The 18924-nt window shown below is 39.7% G+C and overlaps 1 protein-coding gene across 3 annotated transcripts in view; it reads left to right on the top strand.

Moving 5' to 3' along the window:
• Nucleotides 1–18324, top strand: part of prrc2b (proline-rich coiled-coil 2B) — a 44213-nt gene extending 25889 nt beyond the window's left edge. For 2 of the 3 annotated variants that reach the window (XM_079872089.1, XM_079872088.1), the window contains exons 21-31: nucleotides 486–767; nucleotides 1240–1341; nucleotides 1426–1609; nucleotides 2041–2135; nucleotides 2825–2949; nucleotides 4436–4673; nucleotides 5373–5537; nucleotides 5842–5921; nucleotides 7225–7306; nucleotides 7391–7576; nucleotides 17888–18324. In XM_079872089.1, the coding sequence (XP_079728215.1) occupies nucleotides 486–767; nucleotides 1240–1341; nucleotides 1426–1609; nucleotides 2041–2135; nucleotides 2825–2949; nucleotides 4436–4673; nucleotides 5373–5537; nucleotides 5842–5921; nucleotides 7225–7306; nucleotides 7391–7576; nucleotides 17888–18001 (1653 nt within the window). In that variant the 3' untranslated portion in view covers nucleotides 18002–18324. Of the gene's footprint in view, nucleotides 1–485; nucleotides 768–1239; nucleotides 1342–1425; nucleotides 1610–2040; nucleotides 2136–2824; nucleotides 2950–4435; nucleotides 4674–5372; nucleotides 5538–5841; nucleotides 5922–7224; nucleotides 7307–7390; nucleotides 7604–17887 lie in introns of all 3 variants that reach the window. The other variant, XM_079872090.1, reaches the window with a different exon arrangement.
• The last annotated feature ends 600 nt before the right edge of the window (nucleotides 18325–18924 follow it).

Below are 18924 nucleotides of genomic sequence, written 5' to 3' on the forward strand. Positions count from 1 at the left end.
GGTAGTTTTGTAGGGCTGGGTTGTTGATACCGAATCCCAAGAATCGTTTTCAGTTTTCACTAAACACTATTTGTAGCTCCTGCCATCCAATAATCGCAATAAACTTTGTTCTTTGATGCTTTTGATATGAAAAAAAAAATCTCAGCTTTAGAATTCAAGCAATAAATGTGTGGTTTTGTGGGTCTTTAATGTGTGGTGACCGATCGCTGAAGTGCCTCAGTTTAATCGAATATGGGCTGGGAATCGAATATAAAATGTTTGATCCTGATACCATGACTTTCGATATTGGTTCCTGAACGGTACTTTTTTCTAGACCAATTTTATAAACGGATAAGGTTATAGCAGAGTCTGTAACATTAATGTGAAGAGGGGAACAAAACAAGAAAGCTAAACTGTTAATGCAGCCAAATTTAAGGATTAGCATACAGCATCCCTCATTGGCTGAGCCGCTCCCGAGACTAACGCCCCTCTGTCCTGTCCTGCAGGACTCAGACGCCGGGCCCGAGCAGAGCAAAGAACACAAGCCCGGGCCCATCGGCAACGAGCGCTCGCTGAAGAACCGCAAGGGCTCCGAGGGCCTGGAGCGCCTCGAGGGACCCATAACCCCCGTCAACGGAGTGGACCTTCACGTGGACGGTGTTCTTCCAGTGCCGCCCATCGAGTTCGGCGTCAGCGCCAAGGATTCGGACTTCAGCCTCCCTCCCGGATCCACACCGGTTCCCGTGTCCAACCCCGTCACCAAGCTCCAGGACGCGCTCGCTGGGAATGTGCGTACATGAGCTCCTAGTAGGGGTGTGCGATAAACAGTCAAACCAGACATTTTTCAGACACCCGATATCATTTTGTTATGTTATTTCTAGTGTGATCAGGACACTATAGTTCATTAATGTGAGTGAGGAGAGCAAAATAAAGTAAACTGTGACATATTATACCCAGATATTCTTCATACAGTGACAATGATTCAGACACTTTGAGCTGATCATGTTTGATCATGCTGATCAAGTCACAGACTGAACACAATGAAGCATTGCTTGGTGATTGGTTGAGCTAAACTGGTATTATCTAATTGTGTAGTTAAATTTAACAGCTGACAGATATTCAACATAATTCATGTGTGAGACAGTCTAACAGAAGGATGGAGAATATCGCACACCCCTAGCTCCTAAAGCAGTGTCTACCTTGTTGGCCCTGTGTAAAGAAGCGTTGAGCGTTTATACTGTCATTGTTGTGTGTTCACAGACGGGCCTGACTCAAGCCATCCCGATGCTCCGGAGAGACCATCTTCAGCCGGGAATAAACCTCAATCCCATCAGCTTCCCGAGCGCAGACCTCACGCTCAAGGTAACGCTGACCGAATATCATCCTCCCGAATGCTCGTGCCCATCCCTAACATGTTCCTCATCAGCGTCTCTCTGTGGCCCTCAGATGGAGTCGGCTCGTAAGGCGTGGGAAAACTCCCAGGCTCTCCCGGAGCAGGGCTCCCCGGGATCGGGATCGGGAGCTCAGCCGGCCTGCAGCGTGGGCTCCTCCGTCAGCTACAGCTCCTTCGGTGGCGTGTCCATGCCACCCATGCCCGTGGCGTCTGTGGCTCCGTCTGTCTCCATGCAAGGTAGTGTTAGAAGTGTTAGTGGTGAAAAATATTCCTTGACGACCTTTTCTTCCATGACTAAGACGAGACGATAACGAGACATTGCTCATCACTTAAAGAGGCATGCACTGAAACGGGTCGCTGTGGACAAGTCTAAAATCAAATCTATGCATATATCGAATTGAAATTTGATTCAAAATCGAGAATCAAACAATCAAAAACAACTTTGAAAAATCAAAAGAAAACTTGACTGAATGAAAACAGGGCAAGGTTGACTATATGATAAAAACTGAAAATTACATTTGATACAGGACTTAGACTAAATGTAAAAATAGCTGACAAAATGAACACTAATGAGAGTTCTGCCGTCTCGTTCGTCTCGTGCAGTGATTGAGTACGGCTCTAAATACTGTGCTGTTGTTGTGGTGTGTGTGTGTGTGTGTGTGTTACAGGCAGTCACATCCCTCCTCTGTATCTGGATGGTCATGTGTTTTCCAGTCAGCCGCGGCTTGTGCCGCCCTTGACTCAGCAGCCGAGCTACCAGCAGGTACGTGTTGGCACCTCAGATATCAGGCGACGCAATTACACTAAAAGCCTTTTACTCACTAAAAGTAATCTGATTACGCAATTCATGTTACTTGTAATGTTACTTGTTACATACAGGGTTCCCGCGGGGTCTTAAAAAGTCTTAAAATGTCTTAAATTCTGAACTTTAAATTTAAGGCCTTAAAACGTCTTAAAAACAGCCAGATTTTCATCCGCGGTCTTAAATTTCATTTAGTCAGGTCTTAAAAAAGATTTTACCCTCGTTCATTTCCAGAAACGCTGGCCGTATAAAGTTATTACAAAGTAGCAAAAAAGTATCGAAGTCGCTCACCAAAAGGCAGTTCACATATCGCGTCTTTTTCGCGCTCAAGTTCGTTCAAATGTAGGTGTGCGGTGAGCAACGCGCTCGTTTATTTTCCAGGCGCAGCAACATGAAAAAAGACATGAAGGATGCGGGTGCACCCAAACACTACGGGTGTTTTTCTCTTCTCCGTAAATAAATCTTGTAGCAGAGCTACAGCAAGCGTTTTTCGCCGGTGGAAATCCATTAGCCACTAAAACTTTTTTGTCATTGTGGAGTTGCATAGCAACGACAGACGCATGTTCATCATTTAGAGGCCTTAGATATGCATCAAATATGATACAGTAGTCTTTATAGGGTTGATTCATCGTGTGTGTGTGTGTGTTCAGGCCACCGCTCAGCAGATCCCCATCTCTCTGCACACGTCTCTGCAGGCTCAGGCTCAGCTGGGTCTACGAGGAGCTCTGCCCGTCTCTCAGTCCCAGGAGATGTTCAGCTCCATGCCTCCCTTCAGGTAATCACTCGCCACAGGAACTACCGCTACTCTTCACTACTCTTCTTCACTACTCTTCTTCACTTTCCATTAGGGTTGGGGATCAAAAATCAATTACAAATCTGGAATCGAATAGTTAAGGGTCAGGAATCAGATACTTGTAGTAAAATTTTGGTTCCTTTGTGAGCATTTCAATATGACTTTAAACCATTCAAGCGCGAGAGACTGTCTTCATGTGTATCAGTATATTGGATCTTTGCATCATAAAGACTTGGTGAAAACAATTGATAAATGTGACTGCTTGCATCAATAACTGCTGAATATAACATGCACTAACACTGACGTCCAATCTAGAGAAAATAAAAGATTCGATTTACAACTGTCAATCATGGCAGTTTCAGGAGTCAATCATGGAATGACAATTGAGCGGATTCACTGCCACATTTAAATACGGTCGTCACTCCTGACATTTTTCCCATGCATTTTAAACTGAATAGACCTTATTCAGAGCAGCGCCATGACCGTTATGAGAGCGAGGCTGTGTGGGATAGACTGTATAAAGCAGAGTAAAGCTCCTATATCATCTATTTTCACTTAGTTTTTCGTCTGCTGAAATTCCGTGGAAAGATATTTTTGCTTTTTCATCAGCAGAACAATCCAAAAACACATTAACATAACATCACCACTCACTGAAGAGATGTGTATCACTGAAGAGATGTGTATCACTGAAGAGATGTGTATCACTGAAGAGATGTGTATCAAGAGATGTGTATCACTGAAGAGATGTGTATCACTGAAGAGATGTGTATCGTGTATCACTGAAGAGATGTGTATCACTGAAGAGATGTGTATCACTGAAGAGATGTGTATCACTGAAGAGATGTGTATCACTGAAGAGATGTGTATCACTGAAGAGATGTGTATCACTGAAGAGATGTGTATCACTGAAGAGATGTGTATCAAGAGATGTGTATCACTGAAGAGATGTGTATCACTGAAGAGATGTGTATCACTGAAGAGATGTGTATCACTGAAGAGATGTGTATCACTGAAGAGATGTGTATCACTGAAGAGATGTGTATCACTGAAGAGATGTGCATCACTGAAGAGATGTGTGCCTGTCCCTCACAGCCTTGCTGCAGTTCACATTAAAAATCAAAGATGGCTGAGATTATAATTATAATAATATAAAAAGTCATTTGAGGTTGTTATGGATGGAATTTAACTAAACACGTTCTCTCCTCTTTTTTTTGTAAAAAGTGGGAAAAATTATACTTTAGAACAATTTATATTTAAAACACATTAGGTAATTGTACATATTTGTATTTGTAAAGACACTTTGTGATTGTTTGACACATATGATTGTACTCACATGAATGATAATCAACATAAAATAACAACAAAAAAAATCAAAGATGGCGCTGCTCGAATAGATTCTGAACTCAAACGCCTCTGATTGGCCGTCGTGTTCATTGGTTCCAATCATGTTCTGTTGAATCTGTTGCAGGTCTCAGGTGTACATGCACCCGAACCTGTCTCAGCCCAGTCCCATGGTGCTCTCTGGCGGAGCGCCCCTCAAAGGCCCGTACTCCGCCTTCCCCGGCATGCAGCCGTCAGAGATGGTGAAGCAGCCGTCAGGATCCCATTACCAGCCCATGAGCGGCAGCCAGCAGCTCGTGTACGACGGCAACATGAACCAGCCGGGCATGAGCACCTCTCAGCTCATGGACTCGCAGCTCATACAGGCAAGAGCCCTGCAGCGTACACACACACACTCACACTCACACATACACACACACACACTTTCACACACTCACTCACTCTTACTCACTCACACTCTCTCACACACACACACACACACACACACACACACACACACACACACACACACACACACACACTCTCACGGGCCCATGAACCAGGCGGCTGGGATGAACATGTCTAAGCTACTTCTGTACTACTAGTGCAAAATAGATTTATTAAAGGAAATGGGGGTGAAATCGTGAGATTCCAATAAAAATACACACCTGTACCAGAATATATGCAGTTGGCATTAACACAGGCAATAACAAAATAATAAAAAATTTAGATTTATACATCATCTGAGGGTGCAAAAAAATCGAAGCATTGAGAAAATCTCCTTAAAAAATGTGCATTTATGTTGGCGATTGTGCAGCACTCACTCACAGAAATACATGTTTTATATATTTATGGAAGAATTTACAAAATATCTTCTTGGAACATGATCTTTACTGAATATCCTCATGATTTTTGGCATAAAATAAAAATAGATAATTTTGACCCATTCAATGTATAGTTGGCTATTGCCACAGATAAACCCGTGTGACTGGTGACGTGATCCAGGGCCACAAATGTCCATAAGGTCTCGCAAGAGTTAAGGTCTATTGACTTTGCTGTGTGTGTGTGTGTGTGTGTGTGTTCAGGTGACGATGCCCATGCCCGGGTCTCAGCTGCGCTACGGCTCGGCCCAACAGCACCTCATTCTGCCCCAGTCCATCCAGCTCCAGCAGAACCAGAACCTGTCCGTAGGAGCTCCCCGGCGCATGATGCCTCCCGGGTCTCAGCCGCCCATCATGAGCAGCAGAGAGGTGAGAGAGCAAGGGCTGCTGGGAAACATCAGGATTCTTCAGCAAATGCTGAGATCATTAGTTATGCGCAGCTTGTCAGTGATCGGCTCAGGAAACGCTGAGTTTGAGTCGCTTCTAACGTGCATTTGAAAAACAAACGTGCGTCAAACATGAGAAGCATTTATGAACCTCTTGTCCGACAAAAGATGATATTTAATAACATGCTTTTACTCCAGACTCACTTCATGAGGAAGCTTTAATGCATGTAAACATCCCTCAGTGTTCGATGTCGTCCTGTGTGTTATTTACTCTGTGTGTTCTGCAGCCTTCCCAGATGGACATGAAAGGATTTCAGTTTTCTGATAAGCCCAATCACTCGCCTGGAATCCCCAGCGGCTCCTACAGGTGAACACCTCACACACTCCAGCTGAGGTCACACGCCTTCATTAGGCCTCGTACACACTGCTAAATCCTCACCTTTTAGTGCTTAATCATGTTCTGTACGCCCAGAGTTCAGTCGTTTACACCAAAATTAGCTCAAATCGTCTTCAGACCATGGTGACTAAACGCATTTTGATTAAAGTCCCACTGTATCAATCATTTTATCTCTTAAAACTTGAGCCAAATCAAGTGATCAGCCAAATCAAGTGATCACCAAAATTACATATTTAAATGTTTTTTTCCTTTAAAATGCTTTAAAATATCTTCAATGTAACTCGACACCCTCGCCTCATTTAGTATGCGCGGTTCTATGAATATGCAAATGAGCCCCGCCTCCACTCACTCCCTCAGCTCAGAGATCCACTGGTTGACGATCACACGTTGATCTGATTGGTTACAAGGTAGTTTGTGACGTCAGAAACACCAGCGATTTCAAAGTGTGTTTTTGAGACTGTCTTTGGTTCACTGCAGTTTTAAGGAGGAAATACTCAGCAATGCTGTCGACTTATGAACTTACACATGCTTTGACTTAAAGCAGATTAAAGGACTTTAAGTCACAGTTTCAGAACACTCGATAATTTAGGGGTTTCACTCCCGTATTTAAATGCGGTTGTCACTTTACAGTGTGTGTGTGGCCTAATAGACACACACCTTAAGAAGAACTGGATCAAAAAAGTTCATCAAAGTCAAGAAACGGGTATTGTTCAAAATTCATGTATAACTTTGATGAAAGGTTTTGATCCACTTCAGATGTTGACTACTGTATCTGAGAATGTTTATGATGCTGTGTTTGAGTCTGTCCTGCATGTAATGGCGCATTTCCTCTCTGTGTTCGACTCGACTCGGTTTGCAGTTCAGTCCCGCTCCAAAGTGTGTGTGATTATAGACTGTCTCACACATGAATTATGTTGAATATCTGTCAGCTGTTAAATTTAACTACACAATTAGATAATACCAGTTTAGCTCAACCAATCACCAAGCAATGCTTCATTGTGTTCAGTCTGTGTGTAAAAAGAGCATTAGCAATTAAAGAAAACACACTTCAGCAAAACATGATCAGCTCAAAGTGTCCCAATCAGTTTTAGTCACAAATTGTTATGATTGTCACTGGTAGTCACTGTATGAAGAATTATTCGGTATAAAATATTGTCACAGTTTACTGTATTTTGCTCTCCTCACTCACATTAATGACCTATAGATCTGGTGTCTGAGTAATTTTTGGTTTGACTTGGTCTGTTTTCTCACTGGGTTGTGTGTTTCCCATCAGGCCCGGTTCGGCCAGTCCGAGTGGGAAAGCCTCTGGCCCGGGAGCGCCTGTGGTGTCTCTGCCAGGACACTACACACAGCAGGTATTCAGCGCTCCGCCTCCAGCGCCGCGTTGCTTTAGTAAAGCTGATGGTTCATGTGGCCGACCGGTGTGTGTTCTGCGGCAGGTGTCGGGCCCTCAGGGCAACATGGTCATGCACATGAGACCCCCCTCGAGCGGGCCCTTCCCCACCCCCATCCAGCGGCCCGTCATGCAGATCAACAAGACCGTGATCATCCGCTCCCCGCCGTACCCCGGGCAGCGCGAGCCCAACCCCGAGCATGCTGGGAAGGGCCCTGAGGACGGGATGAAGGTGAGCCACCCACTGTGATCATCATAGGTAATTACATTTACTGCTCTTCTCCTTTCTTGTTTTCGTGTGTGTGTACGATTTGGCAAAGGCTGCGATTTATTTTATGCGCAGTTTGTCAGTGCAGTGGCTGATCGGTAGTAAATGCTCCATCTGAACACCAGAGGGTGTCACACACACACACACACACACACACCATATCCCTCTGAACACCAGAGGGCGTCTCATATACACACACACACACACACCACATATCCCTCTGAACACCAGAGGGCGTCTCACACACACACACACACACACACACACACCATATCCCTCTGAACACCAGAGGGCGTCTCATACACACACACACACCACATATCCCTCTGAACACCAGAGGGCGTCTCATATACACACACACACCACATATCCCTCTGAACACCAGAGGGCGTCTCATATACACACACACACCACATATCCCTCTGAACACCAGAGGGCATCTCTCTATGGCGTTCCGAACGGCTCTTTAATATGACTTTGCAACATGCACTCGTCTCAATGAACGTGACGTGACGTCTGCGTCTGCCGAACGTCTCGTCTGCATCTGCCACATCACTCGTTCGTGTGCCGAACGTGACGTCTGCGTCTGCCATAGTCTGCTGCAAGGGCGGTTTCCAGCACATTCCACACACTCATTCTTTATTATTTTTTCCCACTGATCTTCAGTTGTATTTTATTAGCAATTAAGTGATTTTACCTTGCTTATGTATAGCTTTTATTCCAAATAGTAAATATGAATTTACACAAATGTTCATGTTAAAATATTTGTTTGCCATTGTTTCTTGTCAACATATCCTGATATTCATTCATGTGCTGTAACTAAAAGAGATAATTGATCAGTTCATGTCCTGCTTGGACAGTAGGCCTATAAAGAGTCATAAAACGGTGTGTCTATTTATTATTTGAATTTCTTAAACATTTCCAAAACTGTAAAAGGTTAGGTTATATAAAAATAAAACATTCATAAATTATTTCATTATAAACATTAGCCTACTGAACTCATTTATAGTTAGGTATAAACGCAAATAATAATAATTCATTATTAATATCAGGCTAGTCTAGGCTACATATTTAGAAGACGCTTTTATCCTAAATGGGAACAAAGCAATTCGTCAAATGTCAGTCATAATATAAGAATATAGCTGCGAGCAGCGATTGCGGGCCCAAGCCGGTGGCACCGCCAACCTGGTGCCTTTAGTTACACTAAAGGCACCGGGGTGGCGGTGTCACCGGCTTGGGCCCTCCATCGCTGCTCGCAGCTATATATATATATATATATATATATATATATATATATATATATATATATATATATATATATATATATATATATATATATATATATATATATATATATATATATATATATATATATATATATCTCAGACAAGTAATATTCTTTGTCTTGTCACTTAAAAAAAAAAAAAAAAAAAAAATATATATATATATATATATATATATATAATATATATATATATATATATATATATATATATATATATATATATATATTCTTTTTTTCCCCTATTTTTTATATATATATATATATATATATATATATATATATATATATATATATATATATATATATATAATTAGCTTTTTTTGGATGCTAAACTATTGTTTATTATATGCTTTGTACTTCACTCACGTTCCAATATCGAAGGGAAAAATTATCCTCTTCACATGCGCAAAAATGTGCTTGGAAAATTCACACTGGAGCGGTGCTTACTGTGATTGTACGAATTGTACTACTGACTATTTAGAGAAGTGTAATCTTTATATGTTAGGTTGACCATTTTATTATTATATTTTATTAAGTTTATAATGAACAGGCTGCAATGTCAAGATTGCAATGCTTGTGTGTGTGTGTGTGTGTGTGTGTGTGTGTGTTTGTTTTTCTGTCCCGGTGGGGACTTTAACCTGAATGCACACAGACTCATGGGGACTCGTATCACAGTGGGGACCTAAATAGAGGTCCCCATGGGTAAACAAGCTTCATACAGAATGAGTTTTTTTGGAAATGTAAAAATGCAGAAAGTTTTCAGTGATGGGTAGGGTTAGTGTAAGGAGATAAAATATACAGTTTGTACAGTATAAAAATCATTAAATCTATGGAGAGTCCCCACAAAGATAGTAAACCGTGGGTGTGTGTGTGTGTGGCGTGGGCGCGATTGAACAGTGGACACATAAAAACATACTCCGTCATTATACAGGACGACATTCAAACTGCAAAGTGTTAACTTATATTTGTGTACAGTCGCAATAAAACACAACATTGTGCTTTTGTAAAATAATTTCAAGCAATCAACCCCCGAAAGGCGCTAATTTTAAAATTAAACTAAAATGCTCATGGCTGCACGGGCATTCATAACGGTGCGCATCCACGGCGAGGAACGAGCAGAACAGAGTGAACGTTTTTCAGTTAATTCCTACTTCCATAGGAATTCATTTGAAACGCTCGCTCAACCACTATCAATGTCAGTGTGGACGAGCATATTTTACTTTCGTTTTTAAGTTGGCGATTCAAAAGCCCCCAGCGGTGTCACACGTCGATTTACCGGTGGTAAAATATTCTCACCGTCACAAACCTAGTATATTTTTATGTAGATACAATAGGCCTACCTGATTTTGAACACAAGAGGGCAGTATAGCCCTATGTATGACTTGACTTTTATGGGACTAAATAGTACAATTACTATTTTTAAACCTATAAATATTTATTAAATTGAAAAAAAAAGAATAAAATGGGTTTAGTTGTGATATTTTTATACTTTTATATAGAAATAAATGGTGTTTAATTACATTTTTAGAAGATGAGGCTTTAAGTGTTACTTTACTTTAGTCCCTCACTATAGCAAAACCGTTTGAGATGTTTAATATCCGTTCACAATTTAGCATCTTTAATGTATCTTTATCATTTTGAAAAAGTTTGGTGTGAATAAAATAAACCAGTTAGGAAGAGTAGCTAAAAACTCAGAGTCTGAAATATCCAAAAAATCCACATTCAAACCAAAATATCTGACTTCCTTTTGCTCTGAGCTAATAACTGTAAATTAGAAAGTTGTCCGGCTCGGTGAGACCAATATATATACTGATTTTTGTAACTGTTGGTAAAACTAACCCACCCACTTTTGTCAAACGCATGTTGAAAGTGACACACTTCCTGCTGCCAGTTGGTGGCGCTATAACTTTGACTCACAATAGTTACATCCATCTGATCTGCCTCTTACCACGAACATACTGCTAAAGTTTCATCAAGATCAGTTAATGTATGCAGAAGTTATAACACTTCGTCTCCTCTCTTTTCTCGCCATAAATTTGTTTCCTCGCCACGGCCAAACCGTTCGAGATATCAAAAATCCGTCTGCAATTTAGCATTCTCAATGTCTTGACTTCATGCTGACTGAGTTTGGAGGTGATTGAATGAATTCTCTAGGAGGAGTACATCACATTCCACAGCAAGCGTTTTCCAAACAACCCATAATAGCCGACTTCCTGTTGGGCTGGCGTGAAACTTGACAGAGGGAAAGTTGTTCAGCCCGATGAAATCTATATGTGTACCGAGGTTCATATTAATTCATGCAAGCGTGTTTGATATATGGACCAAGTTTTCAGACCCTGTTCAAGAGGGCGCTGTTGAGCCCCCCTGCCACGCCCGTTTCTGAAACTTTTCACATGTCTACTGGCTAATAAGTGTTATGTGTCTGTCGAGTTTCATCCAATTTCAAGCATGCTAAGAGTCTCAAACGCATCCGAAAAGAATATTAAAATTTGATGCGTTGCCACGGCAACAGTATCTAAGATATCAATAATCCTTTCACAGGTCTACATCTGCCGTGTGTTTACATTATACACATAAAGTTTGAAGCAAATCGGGTAAAAGTAAGAGGGTGACTTCAAAGCATTTTGAAAGTGACACACTTCCTGCTGCCAGTTGGTGGCGCTATAACTTTGACTCACAATAGTCACATCCATGTGATCGGCCTCTTACAACGAATACACTGCTGAAGTTTCAGCAAGATCAGATAATGTATGCAGAAGTTATAACACACTTCCTGTGTCCCATTATTCGCCATAAATTCGTTTCCTCGCCACGGCCAAACCGTTCGAGATATCAAAAATCTGTTCGCAAGAATTCATCCTCAATGTCTTGACTTTATTCTCACCGAGTTTGGTGGCGATCGGATGAAATCCCTAGGAGGAGTATTTCACATTCCATTGTATGCGTTTTCCAAACAACGTATAATAACCGACTTCCTGTTGGGCTTTTGTAAAACTTAGAGCACGAAAGTTGTTCGGCCCGATGAGATCTATATGTGTACTGAGTTTCATATTATTACATGCAAGCGTGTTTGATTTATGGACCAAGTTTTCGGACCCCATTCCAGGGGGCGCCGTCGAGCCCCCCTGCCACGCCCCGGTACCAGCTTCAGCCCGGCCCTGATGGCCGCGGGTTCTGACGTGTGTGCAAAATTTCAAGAGTTTTTGAGCATGTTAAGGGCCCCAAAAGTGGCAAAAAGGCAAAAAAAATAATAATGAAGAAAAAGAAAAAGAAAAAAAATTATCCTTACGAAAACAATAGGGCCTTCGCCCTTTCAGGGCTTGGGGCCCTAATTATCACATATAAACACAAGATTTTGACGCATATCCAAGTGTTTGTGCGAAGTGTGGAGCGCGCTTGCTGCATGCCACGGAGGCGCGGGCGCGAACACTTTCCTATCAACAGTGGGAACAACTTAAAATAGCCTGTAATAGCTGTAAACTCACAATAACAAGAAAACATTGTGCTTTTGTAAAATAAAAGAAAACAATCAGCCGCATGATCTCCGTGAACTGGAGCGCGTCTCAAAAATGAACTGAAACAGTGTATAGGCCCTACTGCCTCACAGTCAGACTTGAGGAATATACATAAAGCTTGAAATGGCTACTTTTAAATGAACAAGTTCAAATCGAAAGTGTCTGATTATGTAATCCGTAAAGGTTAATTTCTCTCTAAGGCGCATCCGCAGCGGAGATGGAGATATGTTTGCAGACACGGATTTAAAAAAACACTTTAAACAATTAAAATGCCTCTTTATTTTTTCAGACACATTTATTATAATTAGCCTACTTTTGCTGGTGCTTTGCAGCAAGATTTATGCGTGCGCTTGAGCTATAGCCTACCATGCATGCACCCAGTATTTAATTTAATATAAACGTGCGATTAGTCGACTAATTGCTTAAATAAATTACTACTAGTTGACTACAAAAATCTTTAGTCTATGGCAACTCTAATCAATACATTTATTTGACATGTTTTACTTATTATTTATTGGATAGTAATTATCCAGTTATTTACATTACATTAGTTGAGTTAACATATATAGCCTAATTAGTAAATGAACGGGAAAAAAGAGATTAAATTAATATGCTAACCATGTACTTCTGCATTGCTTGTTCCTATACGAAAAGGACTGTTTTAAAGGTGACAATCCTATACGTGAAGATTATACTGTATCTTGAAGATTGTTGTATTGTATCTTCTGTTATAAAGATGAATATTGACATTTCGTTAATTAAAAATAATAAGCACATAATATTGTAAAAAAAAAAAAAAAAAAAAAAAAGTTATGTTCTGCTATGCGTTTTGACTACTTTTTGTATTTTACCCTAATTTTATCTCTAGGTAATGAAGATATATATAACTTTTTTAAAGGGCCTCATTTTTCCTGGACCCGCTACAATTGAGAATCACTTTAAGCATGCACGCTAAGACAATTTGAAGTATTCCACTTAATACACAATAAAACAATATACAATAATTAACAACGTAGGCCTACCGCTTGCTGCTCTGTGAGGACGGGCCGAAAAATATATTCCTCCAATTTATACCCACCCCACCACATACACCACAATTCTCTCTCTACACAACTTTAATTGTTGGGAATGCATTGCTGTAGCCTACTTACTACATCTCACAATCCATAGTATATTGTTTATACATTGTTATTTCCCTGTCGACTGGTAATATAACGGATTGCACTTTATGGACTTTTTATTGCACTTATATTGTAAGATTCTCTGATGTTATTTCGTTGTTATTTATAACAATGACAAAAGATCTCAGGGCTTGGGCCCTAATAAAAAATAAGGAACAAACAATATTTAGAAGACGCTTTTATCGAAAAAAGGAACAAAGCAATTCGTCATATGTCAGTCATACAGGTTAGACAATAATAATACAGGGTTTTATTTGATTATCACAAATAAACACAAGATTTTGACGCATATCCAACGGTTTGTGCGGAGTGGAGCGCACTGCGTGGTGGCACGGAGGCGCGGGCGCGAACACTTGTATTTTCCTATCAACAGTGGAAACAACTTAAAATGCTCATAATTTATGGTCATATAGAAAATAATAATACATAATTCGCAACTACTTTTATTTGAGTAAACTCACAATAACAAGAAAACGTTTTAATTTCGTAAAATAAAATAAAACAATCAGGCGCGCTTTCATGATCTCCGTGAACTGGAGCGCGTCTCAAAAATGAACTGAAACAAAATAAAGCTTGAAATGTCCATTTTTAAACGAACAAATTCGAATCGAAAGCAAATACTGTCTGATAATCCGCATGAACGGTGCATTTCTATCTAAAGGCGCATCCGCTTTACAGCGGAGATGGAGATATGTTTGCAGCCGACACTGATTTAGAAAATACTAGTTTATTAATAAAAACAATTAAAATGCCTCGTTATTTTTTCAGACACATTTATTATCATTAGCCTATAAACCACCTATAAATCAGCTCTCTGTATGGTTCCAGAGATGGCTCTTCTCATTCAACACTGCGGGAAAATAATTTGGCCTTAAAAAACCAGTAAAATCTAAAAAAAAAAAATCCATATTAATTTGTGAATATTTTAAATGTTTAATAAAGGGGCAAAACGTCATAAACAAAAAGTCAAATAATAGTTTACAAACTATTTAAAAAAAAAAGTTTACAGTCGTTTTTTTCACCACAGGTGACTTATATATAAAAAATAGTAGCCTATTTTTCAATTCTATTCTTCTATTTAAAGGATCTACAGAAACAGTGGTTGCGCGATCGAGTTGTCTGTTTTAGTTTACCAAAGTGCTGTAGCCTAGGCCTTTTAAAACTATAAAAAATTAAAAACACAATAACAACCCCAACAATAAGCTATAAAAATGCAATAGCCTATATCAATTTTGTTTCTTCATATTTCTATCTTTGTGGGGGCATTTGGCCCTCAAAATGTGGGTTAAACAACACACACACACACACACACACACACACACATAAAATCCTATATATAAATCACAGACGCAGACGTCACGTTATAAGACAGACGCAAGTGTCACGTTCATTGAGACGATATTGAGTCATATTAAAGAGCCGATCGCAACCGCTGGCACACTGCACTGAGCCGTGTTGAGTAGAGTTAAATACGTGTTAAATACGTGTTAGAGAAAAAAATAATTAATAACTTCACTGCCACACGTGAATGACGCGTGACGTCTGACTCCACACTTCACTGCCACGCGTGATTTACGTGATTTTCTGCGTCTTAAAATGAATGGAATAAATTGCAGGAAAAAAAAAAAAGACGTTGAGTGAGACGTTCATTGAGACGTTTGCATGTTGCAAAGTTGCATTTAAGAGCCGATCGGAACGCCATATCTCTCACACACACACACACACCACATATCCCTCTGAACACCAGAGGGCGTCTCTCACACACACACACACACACACACCACATATCCCTCTGAACACCAGAGGGCATTTTCTCCGAATATCAGCACGATTGCAGATGGGATATTGATGTTATACAACAGTTCAATAAACAATTTATGTAGTTCACTTTTAGACATATTGTCTGTTTTTGCTCACTTTGGCCGGAGTTTCATTACTGAATGAATCTGTGGCGAGTGAGTCATTGATTCGGTGTGCTTGAAGGCTTGCTGCCACCTACTGGTGCTTTTAGTTTCATATTTAAAGTGTATCATTTTTCCTTCATATTCCAGCTCTGATCTGCTCTACGTAATCTGTGGAAATAAACCTGAACGCCACATCTGATGCAGATCAGAGAATACAGTGTGTTATGGCCACATTGTAGCTTTAAACGTTTGTGTAATACTTTTTTTTTTTTTATCAAAATATATCTTTCTTAACCTACTTTTTTATTATAATTTTATTATAAAATTATTTTCATAATGTCTATTCAATGCTTTCCTCATCTAACACAATAATGACATTATTAATGATCTTTTGGGGGTAGTTTCTCAGCCAAAATTGCTCTGTGATTTAATTATTAGGAACATCATGTAATTAATTAGATTAAAAATGTTAATCGCTTGACAGTTATTATAGTTAACTCTTCACAAATGGAAACTTATTGTAAAGTGTTGCCGAAAAAATCCAGAATAAAAGTTCAATTCCGTTCATAAGCTAAAAATGCAATGTTTTGTTGTAAATTAATGGCTATATTTTTATTTGATTGTTTTACAATTAAATCGTTAGTTTTATTAACTCATACATTTATTATCAAAAGTGGTGTATTATGAAATATTAAATCCTAAAACATAAAATTAAGGAAATTAAATCTGAAAACAAAAGGTGTTTAGTTTTCAAACTCTATCAAACACGTGCAGTAGGGGTGTAACGGTACGCAAAAATCACGGTTCGGTACGTACCTCGGTTTTAAAGTCACGGTTCGGTTTATTTTCGGTACAGTAAGGGAAAGAAATGCAAACATTAAACTGCAGGTTGTTTATTACTATAAACTTTTTTTAACAATTTGTTTACACTTTTTTAAACACTTTTTAATATAATAAAATATATATAAAATAAAAAAAAGAATAAGAAATAAAATACTGCTGCAAAGTTCTCCACTAAATAAAATACTCTCAGACTCAAACCAATATCACATAATAAATTTAATGAAAAATATAAATAAATAACTATGATTACAGTGCAGCATTACCAATCCCAGCTTGTAGGCCTGCTCATATTTAAAAATTAAGTCTGGGGAAAAAAAAGAACTTTAATTGCACAATTTGCTGTAATTAATTGCAATTCCTCCAAGCTTGTAATCATCAATAATTAAACTTAGAATCACCTAATTAAATGAAACACCGGGGAAAAAAAGGAACAGAAAATAGCCCTATATTAAAATATTAAACATATATATATCAATGTATTATTATTTTTCAATAATCAATCAACAATCAATTTAAGATTTTTTTTTATTTTTTTACTAATTATCAAAATGAAATATATTCCTACAAAGCTAACGTTATTATTACCAGAGCAGAGCAGGTCATTTTACCATTGTTGCCCAGCATGACTATACCAGCTCAGCAAACAGAAGTCTACTACTGAGAAATGTCACCTTATTTGAGCGGACTTTGCTTTTCCAGTGCGTGATCGGTACATGATTGGAGTGTTTGGGCCATTAACGACAGAGCAGAACGCGCAGCAAACACGGACTCGAACATTGAGCAGAGAGCGCAGCAGGCCGACACACACACACACACACACACACACACACACACACACACACACACACGGAACGGAGAGTGCGGCGGCGCACACGGAGCGGAAAAGCTTTTTTTCGCCCTGCAGTCGATTTCATTGGTTTAGGTTACAGTGACGACGGATAAAACACTGGTAAAACATTAGAATCAGCTGCAGGTCTGGATTTGCGCTGAACGCGGAGACTTCCGCCACTTAATATGTTCGTGTGGAAACACGATAATGTACCTATGTTCCGCACACAAAATATTGCATTCGGTCATTCGGTACACACGTGCACCGAACCGAAAGCCCTGTACCGAAACGGTCCGGTACGAATACACGTACCGTTACACCCCTACGTGCATTTCCTTCCTCTTTAATGCGATGAAATGATAAATATTGGAATCAAACATTATGGAAGAAATATGATATCGCTCAGCCCTAATCTTTATATTTTACTGTTGTTTTTTAAATGATATTCAGCACTTATTATTGAGGGATCTGAAATAACATGCAGTAAGAATAAGTGTATAATTAAAAACATATGGACGATTATGTCATGTAATATATAGTGGAAGTGTGGCCTTCATTCTGAGGGATTAGAGAAACCAGTCTAATGATGCGATGCATAGACTTAAACCGTATATCTGACCCAGTCCTGCGTTCAGGTTCAGTGTTTTCATCAGTGCTTTGACTCGATGTTGATGAAGTGACTGTAAAGGTGTGTGTGTGTGTGTGTGTGTGTGTACAGGCCGCCAGTGATGTCAAGAACTCTCCAGTGATTCCCAGAAGGCCACAGGTCAAAGCTGCTCGAACCAGAGCCATCAAACCACAGCCGGTCCCAGTGGAGGAAGGCAAAGCCTGATTAATGGACCTCGTGATCACATGACACGGCTCTCTCTCTATCTCTCTCTCTCTCTCTCTCTATCTCTCTCTATCTCTCTCTCTCTCTCTCTCTCTCACCGGACTGACGCACAGGATCACCAAACCCACTAATGAATTGGAACACATTAATAAACATCACATAGAGAGATATGAATATCTATATATAAATGTATACTATATATATATAAATAGACACAATAGTTTTGGACTCTTCTCCGCAGACTTTTCAAGATCAGCTTTATTTATTTACATTTTATTTGTCATTTTTTCAAGTGAAGAATAACGGTTACAAAAAGTGGCAAACGAACCGCCGGTTGTCTCTCTCTCTCTCTCTCTCTCTCTCTCTCTCTCTCTCTCTCTCTCTCTCTCTCTCTCTCTCGCTCGCTCTCTCCATCGAAGTTTGCAAACAGAAAAACGAGAAGTGCATCTCTTCTTCCAGCTCATGCCCCGCCCACATTGCCAAACCGAGCCAGATGATTGGACTCCAGGTTTTGATTGACATGACAGATCAACATGAGCAGCTCCAGTGCGAGGCTTTAGTCCTTTTTTACTGGGTACCATGGAGTTTTAACTTCCTTTAATTAATATATATATATATATATATATATATATATATATTAGTAATCATGCATATTTGCTTTATTATTATTATTAAAGAACACGTTTTATTCAATAAAAAAAGTTTAAACCCAAATCTGAGGACATTATTCAATCCTCTGCTGAACTCTTCTTCTCCTCTGCTTTCATGTGTTGTGGAACTGCAGAGATGATGATGATGATGATGTGTGTGTGTGTGTGAGATAGAGATGTTGCAGCGTGGAGAAGCGCTTGCTCTCGCTCTGATATTCCTGTGTCTCGTGTGCAGATGTCGGAGAGGAACTGGTCCACAAACCCTCTCTCTCC

This window comes from Squalius cephalus (assembly GCF_949319135.1).
Source record: "Squalius cephalus genome assembly, chromosome: 5".
NCBI classification, from domain to species: Eukaryota; Metazoa; Chordata; class Actinopteri; order Cypriniformes; family Leuciscidae; genus Squalius; species Squalius cephalus.